The sequence below is a fragment of the Pygocentrus nattereri genome, chromosome 19, assembly GCF_015220715.1.
Source record: "Pygocentrus nattereri isolate fPygNat1 chromosome 19, fPygNat1.pri, whole genome shotgun sequence".
NCBI classification, from domain to species: domain Eukaryota; kingdom Metazoa; phylum Chordata; class Actinopteri; order Characiformes; family Serrasalmidae; genus Pygocentrus; species Pygocentrus nattereri.
Window position 1 is genome coordinate 29,270,888 of NC_051229.1, and position 14,472 is coordinate 29,285,359.

Here is a 14,472-nt window from a genome sequence, read left to right on the forward strand (position 1 = left end):
TCGAGACATGAGTGGAGAGAGGCTTCTCTGGATCTTGTTTGAAATTGCATAGCAAGTGAAAGCCAACAACTTTGCCAATGCCATTTTAAACAGAAATAGGAGTGTGCTTTACAGGACCGTGCAAAAGTCAGAGGGCGCCTTTCTATTAATGCATTTCTAGTCAAAATGGCCATTGGGTAGAAGATATATTTCCAAAGAGATTAGATAAAACACAATCCACCTGCATAATAACAGAGAAAATCAAAGGAAATCGCAAGGAAAAAACGGGAGTTTCCTAAATCGAAGTTAAAAGATAACCTCTTCCTAACAATCACCCGCAAGACCTTGTAGACCACCAAACCTGTAATCATCAGCAAAAACAGGACTTCTCAAGCTCCACTCCTGAGTCATATCAGAATTCACAGGTATTTCTGTTCATTCTTCCACTGTGAGACCACAAGTGGTTCTGAGAGGATGTGTAAGTGTCAAGAAGCTGTTACTGAGATTTTTGAGCAAATTTGCAACATTACAAAGGAACATTTGCAAATGAAACAAAGAAGCCGCTGCTGTTCTTAGAACAATGGATGGCCACCTCAGAGTCCAGACCTCAACATCATTGAATGCATTTGGGATTAGTAGGGTCACGAGGAGATGTGTGACCAACTTCTAAGGCTGAAGTTCGGAGGTGTGGAAAAATAGCCTGGTGGATTTCTTTGGAAAACTGAAAGCGAGTCTTGTGAGAAGAATGAGAGCTGTAATAAAGGTAAAGAGTGAACAAAACACATAGGACTTATCATGTGGCTGCATTAATATGCTAGAAACTGAGATTATATTATCAACAATCACAGTACACTGCAAAAAAAAAAAAAAAAAAAACTGTGATGTTCCAGTTATGAAAAATTAGATGTCACAAAGTCACTGGAACCACAGCATGTTCTCATATTCATACCTTCATTGTCCTTCAGGGTGAAATTCGGGTTGGTTGGCAGGTCAGTTGGTAGAGCAAAAGAAAAGCGACCATTGGCAAAGTTGTCATTGTCTGTAGCCCTGATGGTCTGGATGACCTGTACATAGAGAGAGAGAGAGAGAGAGAGAGAGAGAGAGAGAGAGAGTATTAGTAAGAGCAAGAGAGAGTAAAACAAAGAAAAAAGGCAGGGTAGAGGGAAAGACAGAGAGAGAGAGAGAGAGAGAGAGATAAATAAAGGATTGAAATGAGCAAGAAATGGAATTAGATTAAGGATCTCAGCGGTGTTTTATCGTTTTCTCACTCTCCCCAGTCTCACAGCACTACCTGCCCCTCTCTGCCTGCTCCTCAGTTGGAGGGGCGTTGGGTTCTGGCTCGCATCTCCGTGCATGCGGCACTCGGCCCAGCAGGGCTGCTGGATCACAGGCGGCGGATGCATGCTGGCTTCAAGCAATGCTTGTCCCCGTGATGTTTTGTCAGCTTGTTAACCTAATTGGCCCCCACCAGCGGATCAGCGGCGAGCGAGAAAAAGCGCTCCTCATGCCTGGGATGGACCAATTATTGAAGATCTTCACCTGTCGGCGTGGGGACACCTGAAGAGAGCGGCGGGGGCTTCGTCAGGACGTCTCACATTCGCTCAGACTCAATCTCACGCTGTGTATCTGAGCTCTTCCCACTTATAATAAGGGCTCCAGGAAATGTCGGCCTCTACTGTCCACTGTCACGGCTTTCAAAGACCCAGACACCTCTTGTTTTTCATCTATGCTAGTCTGGACTAGGTTGCAGTGAGGGTGGGCGATATGGCAAAGATATAACATCACGATACTTGGAAAAAAAATTCACAATAAGCAGCAATTATCACAGTATTTGATTTTTCTGTAGCAGGGGTGAGCAATAAGGCAAGCATGTAATATGATACTTTATGACACTAACAATACATGATATTTAGCTTTTTTCAAGATATGGGCGATATAGCATTGATATCAATCAATGTATCAATCAATCTTTATGTATTTGTACTCAGAAATTCATTTAGGGTGACCCTCACTTTCAATGAAGCTCAGCATTTCTAGTGCGAAGCGTTTGAAAAGATATTAATTATTAGAAATTAGTGGAATTTAATCAGTGTAAACCGAAATAAACAGAAGATAAATGGAAGAAAAAAAGGAACAATTAGGACAATTAAGAAGAGGAACTATAAAATATATAAAGGCAAGACATGGCCGTTAAAACCAATGAATACAATTCAACATAAAAGGGAAATTAAGGCGCATTATATTTTGAAACATTTATTTTACATTTATGGCATTTGGCTGATGCTCTTATCCAGAGCAACTTACAATTTGATCATTTTACACAAGTAGGCGAAGGTGGTGTTAGGAGTCTTGCCCAAGGACTCTTATTGGTATAGTGTAGGGTGCTTACCTTGGTGGGGGATTGAACCCCAGTCTACAGTGTAGAAAGCAGAGGTGTTAATACAGTTAAAAGATTGTAAAAAGTAATAAAATAAAAAACAGCAATAGGATTAAGATCAAATAAGGACATAAACAGTTTATCAGCTAAAATAAAATGAGTTAAAATGAAACAATTTGGAAAAAAATCTAATAATTAAAAATAGCCATAGGGTATCTGATGGCAGCTACAGAATAAAAGCAAAAAAAAAATGTAATGAAAAATGAAAGAGACTTTTAAAAACTCAGCTCACTGGTTCTCTGTAGCTAAAAGCAGATTTAAATCTGTGCCTGACAGGTGATCCAGTCATTACAGTGAATCTGATAATTACCACTATTTATAGAGATAATAGATGTGATATAATCTGGCACTTGGCCTGAAACTAATTAATAATTAAGAATATTGTTTTCTATCATGCTGCTCATGAGGTCAGTCTGCAGTGGTGAGTGCTCTACAGGTCAATAGTAATGAATCTCAAAGTGGAGTGACAGAGTGAGTCCAGTGAGTTGAGGGCACTGGCTACAAACTTTTACTGTAAGCCAGAGCCACACCTCCTGGAATCCAAGCCTTTGCTGACACTGATTGACTAGGAGGTTTAAATTAGAGTTTATCATCCAGTCAAATGCCAACCAAGACTTATGATCTGTGCCTCGCTCAATGCTGGATCCTGATATTTACAAAATACATTGTATGTTATCATTATGTTCTGTTTCGGTGATGTAAGGGTCCAAAATAGCAATAATGTAATTTTTTAAGTAGAATTCGAAGACAATGGAAAAATATAATATAATTTTTAAAAGTAAAAGTAGGAGATTGTAGCAAAAATATAATTTGAAGCAAAAGTCGGAGATGGCAAAAATATATTAAAAAATATTTTTTAAAGTAAAAGTAGGAGACAATGATAAAAAAAAACAATTTTTGAAGTAAAAGTATGAAATAATGGTAAAAAATATAACATATATTACATAAATATAATATATTTTCTTGAAGTAAAAATCAATATTATAAAATAAAAGTAGGAGTATATATATGAGATAATATGAGATAATGGCCAAAATATAATAAGATAGTCATCTAAACAGAGTGGGTGATATGGCTAAATGCAATGTCAATGTCACACTTCACATTTACGTGTTATACAATATAGACCATGACATATAGTTTTCCAAATGTAAGAATGGGCAATATGACAAATATAGAACATTACAAGACACTTTTGTGTTACATGATATATAGCTGTGGTATGAAACATGGGCTATGTGATAAAAATGCAATATTTCAAATTTTCGCACTAGAGCACAAAAAACTGGGTGGGATTTAACATTTGCAATAGTAATTTTTTAAGAAGGCACAGGCAGAAACATCAAACAATTATTAAAAATATATGAATATAATAAGATGAGGTCATAATGGGCTGCAACCAACCAGCTATTTGTTCGTTTGCCATTTATACACACTGGTTGTGGATTACTCTCTACAGTTTGTCTAAATGTGTATATTGTAGTTGTTCCGTGTTGTACAAGTACAAGCAATACCCACCAAATACTAAGAAAAATGTGTCTAATTCTAATTGATCATAATAGTGATATTACACACATCATGTAAAGTTAAAAAGAATCAATAACACATTTTCACTGTGTTTTGAACTAGACTCCTCCATGTAAATGAGTTTACTCAGCTGGAAGGAGAAAAGCAACGTGTTTATAAAATAGTGTATTGCCTCTAAAATTACCTTTCACTTCAGTGCTAAACAAAGCCATGGCTTATTTCCATTCATTACAGACTCTATTTATCCGCAGGAGAAGTGGGAGAATAATTTGTCATATTTTTAGTCGAACTTGCACCTGCAGTGCTTTTCTGGCCGCAGCGTTTTGAGAGGCTTCCAGAAATTGAACCCAGACATGCATCATGTGTCTCAGCGCATCCTCCACATTTAGTGATCTTCATTAAAGTTGGGAAAAATATAAGAGGACGGGCTTTCATGCGCGATTGCTCCTATCGGAAAGATCGATGATTAACACTTCTTGCAAGCCGTCACCAGTGGGATCAGTGCAGTAGGGGCCTGATATCTGCTCCAAAAGACATCCTGTATATGCTGAATAATTTATGGATTGAAGAAACTTCCAAGTCTGCAGAGCCACAGATAAATCCAGCCTCGATGGTGTCAGACGTATCATAAAGAGACCGATGGCGCTCGTGTATGTGTGTGCATATAGAAGTAAGCAGAACTGAAGACAGTAGAGAGGTAAAAAGCATTTGAAGGCTGGCAAAAGGTTCAGAAATAGCACGAAGAAGAAGAAAGGAACTGGCAGAAATGGGAAACGAAGTACAAAAGAGAACAGGATAGGAGAGAAGGAATTTTAGCGGAGAAGCTGGATGAAATACGAAAGCGTGACAGTAAAATGCGACACTACAGAGCACTGGGCACAGATAACTAACCTGGCCCGGCTTGGAACTCTCACACACAATGATGTCCTGGTCAGTAGGAATGTAGGGCGTGTTGTCATTGATGTCCAGGACTTGAACTGTGACTGGAACGTAGCTGACCAGCTTTGGATTGTCTGAAAAATACACAGACGAAACACAACCATCAAACACTAAAGCTGTTGTTAATCATTATTTACTTTAGCTGATCATTATTTAATTTAGCTGATCATTAGTAACTTTAGCTTATCTTTATTTACTTAAGCTGATCATTAGTAACTTTAGCTGATCATGATTTAATTTAACTGATCATTAGTAACTTTAGCTGATCATTATTTAATTTAGCTGATCATTAGTAACTTTAGCTTATCTTTATTTACTTAAGCTGATCATTAGTAACTTTAGCTGATCATGATTTAATTTAACTGATCATTAGTAACTTTAGCTGATCATTATTTAATTTAGCTGATCATTAGTAACTTTAGCTTATCTTTATTTACTTAAGCTGATCATTAGTAAGTTTAGCTAATCTTTATTTACTTAAGCTGATCATTAGTAACTCTAGCTGATCTTTATTTACTTTAGTTTATTATTTGTAACTTTAGCTTATCTTTATTTACTTAAGCTGATCTTTAGTAACTTTTTACAGCCATGATGAGTTGGCAAAGTACAATACTACTGAAGCGAAAAAGGCTGTAACTAATCTTTAGCAACTTTAGCAACTATTTAGTATATTTTGCAAAATAGTTTGCAGCCATAATATGAGTTGGCAATATGCCTGAAATTACTATTCAGTTAACTAAGATCTTAGCTAATCTTTACTAACATTAGCTAATATTTCATAATTGTTGCTAATCTTTAGTAACTTTAACTAATATTTCACAATAATAGGACCTTCAGGCAGCCATAGTATGAGTTGGCGATGCATCAGAAATGACTAATTTACCAAAACACTAGCTAATCTTTTGTAACTTTAGCTAATCTTTTGTAACTTTAGCAATAATTTATTTACTTGATATGACCAGAATATTCATAAACCATGCATCTAAAATGACCAAAATGACAATTTACATTTTACAAAAGCTGATGCCAAACTTTACTAACTTTAGCTGATCTTCAGAGACTTAATCTAGCTGCGCTTTGAGTTGGTGTCTGAAGTTATAGTCACAAATTATGGCTGTAGCTAATCATTAGTAACGGACTTATCTGTAGTAACTTTTCAAAAAATTCAAAAATCAAAAATTATGTCAGCAAATAATTGATCACTTTAGTGAAAATGTAGTAACTTGATGCACCCATAATATAAGTTGGAATTGCATTAGAAATAACTGTTGAGTTTACCAGGCCTGTAGCTAATCTTTAGTGACTTATCTTATATAATCTTTAGTACCGTAAATAACTTTGGCAAATATTTTGTAAATTGATGTGGACATTATATTTAATTACTGTATCTATATTAACTTAATTCAGCTGCAATTTAAGTTGGCAACACATCAGAAATAGCCGTTCAGTTGACTAAGGCTGTAATCTTAAAGAATTTTACCAAAAATTCATTAACTGTCCAGGCTGTATCCTGCCTTCCACCTAATGACCAGTGGAATAGGCTCCAGTAATACCACCCCTCCCCATACGACCCCCAAATATATGCATTAACTTGATAAGGCCGGAATATGCATTGGCCATACATCTAAAACAGACTGTTTCATTTACAAAGGCAGCGTTAGCAATTTTACCTGATTTTTAGAAACTTCTTCCATTAACTAAGGCCGTAGGTAATCTCTAGTTACTTTAGCTAACTTCAGAAATTATTGTGAAGTCTAATCTAATCATTATCTTTAGCTAATTTTTAGAAACTTGATGCAGCTGCACTATAATTTGGCCATGTGTCTGAAATTACTGTTCAGCTGACTGAGGCTGTAGGTAATCTCTAGTGCCTTTAGCAAATTTTTGGTGTCTCTGGCTAATCTTTAGTAACTTTAGCGAAAATGTGTAACCTTGATGCAATGTGGGTTAGCCATGCATCTCAAATGACTTCAATTTTCTATGGCTGTAGCTAATCTTTACTAACTTCAGCAAATCTTTTGTATCTCCCTAATCTTTAGTGACTTTAGTAAAAATGAATAATTAGTCGAATATTTGGTAATTGGGCAAATGTTCAAACAACAAATCTTTAGTAAGAAAAATTTGATTAAAATTTAATTTACAAATTGTTAACTTTACACACACAAAAAAAAAACCTTTCCTGCAGTTTCAATATGAGTTGGCAATGCGTCCAAAGGCAGGATAAAAAAAATATTAGCATTACTGTCTAAGCAAGGAACCCCACTCTCCAGCATTACCCACTAAATTATTTAATTGCTATGAACCACTGGGTGAACTCATCTATTTCAAAACTCTACCCAGCCTCACATAAATCCATGTATTTTACAATATCAGCAACTTGTTTTATGCAAGGTGACGTTTCTGTAATTGTGGTCACATTATACATTGTGATGCTTTGTGCAGGTGCTTTATCTGAGCACTGTGATGATGTATGCAGATCAAAGTTCCTGCGGTAAAACCTCCACAGGTACAGGGTACTGCACTACAGAGGGCGCTTACAAGCAATAGAGCTTGTTGTACCCAAACATGGCCAATTCTAAGGACTGGCCATATAAAACACAATTACCATGCCAGCCAAGAGGGCACTTGTACAGTCCGAAAGGTAAAGTGCAGGGGCTCAGGCCCCTCATGCTTGGGCAAGGACCTGCTACACCCATTTTTTCTTTGACAAATTAAGTGTTTAAACTTGAATACCATTTTCAAAGTCAATACAGTGAGAGTGCGACTGGTGCAAAAAGCATTCCTTCAGGCCCTGGGTGTCATTTCTACAGCTCTTTCTATGCAAACATACAGCTCTTCTTACACTTCACATATAAAATAAACTAATATATGAAGACACAACTGTTCAATTCATGACTGTAATCAATTGAGGTTTGAGCAAGTTTAATAAATGACTCAAAAGCTTTGGGGACCATGTTATAGTTGAATTAAACTTAGATGATCATTTTAAAACATTTTATCTACTCTAACCATTCCTGATTTACCCATCCACAAATCTGTTCTTAGGCGCTGCGTAGCTATCCGTTGCTTAGGTGGCATTGTTATGGTGAAACCTATGCAAACAGCTCCTCTTTCTTGAAGTGATTCAGGACCCAGCCAAACCCTGTCTCTGGGGTTTTACATATGAATTCAGCTGTAGAAGTCTACAAACGAATGGGATGCTGGTTTAAAGGAGAACGGAAAAGCAGATTGTGCCTGTTTGAATGTAAATTTCATGAATATTTCAGAATAGTGCGAGGCAGTGGAGCGCTCTAAGATTGCATTCATATGAACCCTGGAGGCTAAACATTTTCAACTCTAAATGGCATCTCCGTCAAAGAGCCGATAACTGATTCAGCTGATATTCTGAAAAAAACGCTGAACATCAGTGAAAAATGTTGGCTGTCCACATATTGGTTTATCTCTAATCACATGTGGATTACTAATGGTGATTGATCGCTATCAGCTATGTGTCTGCTGATGCTATCAATGGGCAGCTTCAACTCATTAGCCAACACTGTTGCTAAGAATGGGATGAAGAAAAGGATAATTACTTAGATAAGCAAAAGAAAGGGAAAGAGAGACAGAGAAATCAATTGACCCTGTCTGCCTCGATCAGACCACAGTACCTTCAGCAACAACATCAGTCCAGCGATGCAATGCTTCTCATTTGCTATGGTCAATATCCATGACCAATTGCAGCTCTGTAGCTTCAGGCTGGATTAGATGGATCTCTTGAGATCTCGGTTCAAAATTCTCTTAAATGGTTCCTAAATGGTTGTTGGCTTGTACTCTACGTACAAGTCTAAAAAGAAAACCTCGAATTTGTGGAAGTTTGGTAAATTTAAAGAACCACTCACTGAAAGGTTCGACAAGTAGTTCTTGGCTTGGATGTGCAGGTTCTCTGAAAGGTTCTTCAAAGAGCTCCAGCCTAGATGACAGATCTATTGAGATCTTGGGTTGAAATTCACTTAAATGGTTCCAAACTGTTTCTTGGCTTCTACTTTCTGTACAATGCTAAATGGAAAATCTTGAATTTGTGTAGAACCTTGTGTAGATCATGTGGAGGTTTGTTCAATTTTAAAAAGGTCCTTCATGCTGATCCACACTTCCTTTGAAAGGTTCTCCAAAAACTGTTGGATCTTGACTTGGACATACAGATTCTAGGAAACACCATGAATTAATACAAACCTTTAATCTTATGTAGTTCTTCATATTTTCAAAAGATTCTTACACATCTTGTTCACAAAAATGGTTCTTTTAAAAATGACCCACTGAAAGGTTCCACATGAGTTCTTAGCTTTGATGTGCAGGTTCTAGGAAGAAAACACTTAATTGATAAATACTATTAATATTATGTGATTCTTCGTGCTTTATGAAAGTTTTACGCTGCTGCACATCTCAGATCTTTCAAGACCATTAAAGGAAAGTTCTTAAAAGTGTTGTGACCAAGAGCTGTTTTCTTCTTGCCCAAAGCCCCAAAATATGAGGTTCAAATACTAAGACTATTCTGTGCTGTGCTTTTGTTCTAATTATTGATTAATCACTTTCATAAATAAACAAAAATAAAAGAGTATTCAACCAAGAATAAAATAAAGTAGAACAAAAGACTTAAGCTGCTGAGTTCTTCTGGAAGGGAGGAAAAGGCCGTCTTCATTTATTGATCTTCAGGTGGCAAGATGATTCCCGGACAACCACACATGCAGAAGATCATCACAAGGTATCCTTCTTTATATCCTATTTCGGGATGAGCTCATCACCCCACTCGCCAACCTTTAATTAATTACATGACTTTGAATCACTTTTAGTTCATGTTATTTAATTTCATACTTTCCTTGGAAACTTTTATCTCCAACCATCCCTGGGATCTATTCTTTCTAAACTTCCCCAGTCTGGTGGTACCAGGCCAAAGCCATCATTTTGAAACTTGTTTTATTAACTTATCTCAAGAACCAGTTTTTCGCCGGTTCTCACCAGCTTACTTTGCTCTTCGAGGGTTAGCTTGCCTTCGTCTTTTACTATGTAAGCAATTTTGCTGGTCTCTCCAAGCTCCAGGTGCATTCCTGTGTCCAAAACTTGCACAAACAATCAAGGCCTGTTCCTGGGCAAGAGGATTCATCTGCTTCATTTATATGACTATAACTACTAAAGTAGTAATTATTGAGGAAACTCTTATTAAAACTCCACAAAAGAGCCATATGTGGTTCTTGGCTTGGATGTACATATAGAACCTTTGTATTATGTGGTTCTCTGCATTTCCAAAAAAAATAAAAATCCTTCGCCCACACATTTATAGCAAGGGTGTTTATAAGAACCATCCATTGAAAGGTTCTTCAGTAAGCCAATAGTGGTTCTTGGCTTGGACAAACAGGTTCTAAGAAAAGTGTTTAACTGATGTAGGACTGTGAATGACGATGAACCATTCTTTAGAGAAACCAAAAGTGGTTCTTCTGCGGCATTGCGCCGAAGAACCCTTTCACCACCTATATTTTTAAGATTGGCTTTTTCGTGAACTCACATACGAAATTGATTGGCGTAGATAGGATTCTGGCCAAGGAGCTGTACTTACCAACCTCTGAAGCCTTAACAGTGATGTTGTGCCAGGCTACTGCCTCCCGATCCAAGCTTGCGGTGGTTTTAATGAGTCCGCTGTTGGCATCGATGCTGAAAAGTGACTCTCCATTCACACTGCTGTCAATGGAATACCTGCAATTAGAGGACCGAAGAGTTTTGATATGACGGATCATAACTCTGGTTCATGGAAGAGGTGATGGACGGGCAAATTGCTTGAGGGTTTTCTGAGTGTAAACAGATAACGGTTCTTCGTTAATTGGCTTTTCACTGTTAAAAAGGAGTGGAAGCCTTGAAAGTGCTGAATATTTTAAAAAGCTGTGCTGAATAAGCTATACAGCTAATGTGTTGAAAGAAGATCCACATGAGCAGCGTTTTTTTTTTTTTAAATAGTTATTTCTGTTTCTTTTTTTATTGTCTTTTAAATTATCTGAAGCCGATTCCCTGTGCAATACTCTGAACACTGTACTGTAAGTCTATCTGCTTTTGAATGACAGCAATACCTGATTCAGCTCATGAGGGGTTTCATAATTAGCTAGTAATTTGAGCACAGTGTGCTACAGCAGGGAAAACATTAAACTGTGCAATGTGGTGCATCCCCCAGGACTGGGAACCATTCCTCTAAAAGGCTGTCAAGGCACTCTGAAGGAATGGATGCATCACCTTTCAAGGAATGCATCGTATGTGTGATGCTATTTTTTTCCATACATTAGGGAGAAATAAAAATAACACAGACTAGAATGCCTCATATCACAGTGAATTATCTACTTAATTACTAGCACTAGCTTGCTTCAGCTCTCACCTAACTTTGCCCCTGGCATTGTCGGGGTCTTGAGCCGTTACCATGCCGACATCTGCACCGGCTGGAGCATTCTCATACACGTCCATGATGTAGTAATCCATGGTGAATACTGGAGCTTCGTCTACATCCCCAACGATAATCTTCAAGGTGGTGGTGTCTTTGAATGGGCCCAGGTGGGAGAATTGAGGGTCCAGATGTGTGTTCACACCCTCTATGCTTAACGAGTAGGCCTTCTTTTTCTCATAGTCCAATGGCTGTAAGGAACAGAGGTGGTAAAACGATCACCGATAAAAAAGAAATGATGTTCTTTCAGGTCACCAGGGAAAAGAAAGAAAGTGTCTGCAAAACCCTTAAAGTCACATTTGAGCACTCCTGTCTCACCCTTTAATCTTAAAAAGTTTGGAGTTATTACTTTCATTCTTTAATACTATTCTAGTGTTATTATGGAACTATATAGTAGTTATATATAAAATATTTTGTTAACGACTTAGTGAATTATATTTCCATTATATTTCCATTCGGTATTGACAGGTTTGAGTCACAAAGCGTGACATGACAAAAACAGATGTGAATATACATGAAAATAGTTGTTTTACTGCCAAACGATATTAACTACTATACGTTTTCACTAAATTCAATTCAATTCAAACAAACCCTTTTCTATGTACAAACACAAATATTATTCCAATTCAGTTTAGCATTTTCCACAGAATTTATCTGCCTCTTGAGGCACCTGTGAACACACCTTTTTGAGAGAGATGACTCCTTCCCTTTTGTCACTATCAGCATATATAGAAAACATGGCTGCCCCTTCCTCATTGGTGATTCTGTATGCCATCTCAGCGTTGATGCCCAGGTCTTCGTCATTGGCTTTGATTTTCCCAACAGCTTTTCCAACTTGAGCAGATTCCGGTACGTACAACTGGTAGTTCTCTGGAGCAGGACACAAACATTTAGAGTAAATGTGTTCAAATTGCCCATATTTGATGAAAAACAAAACACTAAAAGCTGAGAAAAGTAGCAAATGTGAAAATGCCTGGACTGATGGTGTTGGGACTGAATTTTGGCACAAAACATTCATTTAACTTGTGAAAGGTTTGAGGGTCATCTGAAATGTGTTAAACTACCTATCAATGAAGGAAAGGGTGACCTCAATTGCTAATGCCAACTGGGCTAGAACAGCCCTCTATTGCAGTGGTTCCCAGCTCTGGACCCCCTGGCCTACACATTTTAGTGTTCCCACCACGCCTGGTCTAACTAATCCACTAATTAACAAGCTCTTTCTGAACTGAAGTGAGTGTTTTGGCAGGAAAACAAAATGTGCAGGATGTCCTCCAGGAACAGGCCTGGGAACTACTGCTCTAGAACATTGTGAGATGTTCTTAATGTTTTTGCTTAACATGGGCTTAAATATGAAACTCTGCTTGGGGTCATTGTAAGGTATGTTGCCTTTGATGAACATTGTGCGGTGATAAATTTAATCTAAATGTTTAGAATTTACCCAGAGTGTTGAGCTGGTATTAGTAAATCAGCGACAGCAGTGCTGCTGGAGGTTTTGTGTCCACTCACTGTCCACTCTATTAGACACTCTTATCTTATTAACCCACCTTGTAGATGTAAAGTCAGAGACGATAGCTCATCTGCTGCTGCACAGTTTGTGTTGGTCCTCCTCTAATCCATCAGTGGTCACAGAACATTGCACAGAGGACTGTGTCGGCTGGATACTTTTGGTTGGTGGACTATTCTCAGTCCAACAGTGTGACCCACTCAGACCAGCACAACACACACTACCACGTCAGTGTCACTGCAGTGCTGAGAATGATCCACCATCTAAATAATACCTGCTCTGTGGTGGTCCTGTGAGGGTCTTGCCCACTGAAGAACAGGGTAAAAGGGGGCTAACAAAGTATGCAGAGAAACAGATGGACTACAGTCTGTAACTGAACCACAAACTATACCTAAGTGGTAAGCAGAGCTGATCAAATGGACAAAGAATGCAGACATAAAGAGGTGTACTCAATAAAGTGGTCGCTCAGTGCATATTGGATATTAAATAAGTTAGTTCCCCTAAATAAACGACAACACAAACCTAATTCTTAATAATTCTCAAGCGGCTGCATAAGTGACATCTCACTTGAACAGTGCTGCTTGTAGGCAACAGATATATTTAAGAAATTTCTTAATAAAATACTTTATATATTATTAAACACAAAACATGAAATTTATCCTCTAATATATGAATAATGAATTTGAGGGAAACTGTCCAGATCTGAGATGTTGTCCATAAGCAGAGAGTCTTTGAAAAGCTCATCGATTTTAGTGGCTTTTTCAAACTCCTCTCATTATTATCGTTAAATATATTTCATTTCATTGTGAGTTGAGGAAAATGGGGTTGTTATCTCAGGGTAAAGTAAGTTTCCTAGTTACTACAAAGTTAAATAAACCTTAGGCTGAGATGCTTTGTCAAAAAGAGTGAGCAAGCAGACACTCACTTTGCGGAAACCTTGGAGGATTGTCATTGACATCAGTCAGAGTAATGTTGACAGTGGTCGATCCAGACAGTCCCCCCACAGAGCCGGCCATGTCTTTGGCTTGGATGATGATGGAGTACATTTCTCTCGTCTCTCTGTCCATGTTGGCTAGCGCCGTCCTAATGATACCTAAAAAGGAAATAAAATGACAAACGCGGGTTCTTCTTAACTGTCCAGAATGCTTGACCGCTCTTCGTTCCCCGCATCTTAAAGTTTACCTCTTCTACCAACACTTTCACCTTCCTACCCCTCCTGACCTACTTTCCCAACCGGTATAAAAATGGAAAGGGTTATTATTATTTTCATTTCTGGCTATGTGAATTATCTCCTTTTGAACCCAGTGTAAATGCCAATATGGTACAAAACCATTGCTATGCAATATCAGCTCAGCATGGTGAAAAAAGGCCCTTGTCCATTTTTATCAGCACTGAACAAAAGCTCATTTGGACTGTGGCCTCGTAGCCAGTGGCCTGTTTCTTAATGAAGCTATCGGTACACTGGATGACCTCTCTCAGCTTGGCATTACACAAGCAGAAAACTCCTTTCACTGTGCTGAAACGATCTGAGAGCAACAAGAAGGAACTCATATGCAAAATAGAGAACATACATTTAATGTAAATCTACACAGAAGCCTTGATAACTAAAAATGATTCAATTTCTTTTCAACA

The 14,472-nt window shown here is 37.9% G+C and overlaps 1 protein-coding gene across 3 annotated transcripts in view; it reads right to left on the reverse strand.

Annotated features, from left to right (window-relative positions):
• The window catches only part of cdh18a (cadherin 18, type 2a), a 247,947-nt gene that overhangs the window by 19,353 nt on the left and 214,122 nt on the right, over nt 1-14,472 (reverse strand). For all 3 annotated transcript variants that reach the window (XM_037547684.1, XM_017705968.2, XM_037547685.1), the window contains 6 exons: nt 13,766-13,933; nt 12,019-12,206; nt 11,274-11,527; nt 10,470-10,606; nt 4,835-4,956; nt 929-1,043 (listed from right to left, as the gene is read on the reverse strand). In XM_037547684.1, coding sequence (XP_037403581.1) covers nt 929-1,043; nt 4,835-4,956; nt 10,470-10,606; nt 11,274-11,527; nt 12,019-12,206; nt 13,766-13,933 — 984 coding nt within the window. The remainder of the gene's footprint in view (nt 1-928; nt 1,044-4,834; nt 4,957-10,469; nt 10,607-11,273; nt 11,528-12,018; nt 12,207-13,765; nt 13,934-14,472) is intronic.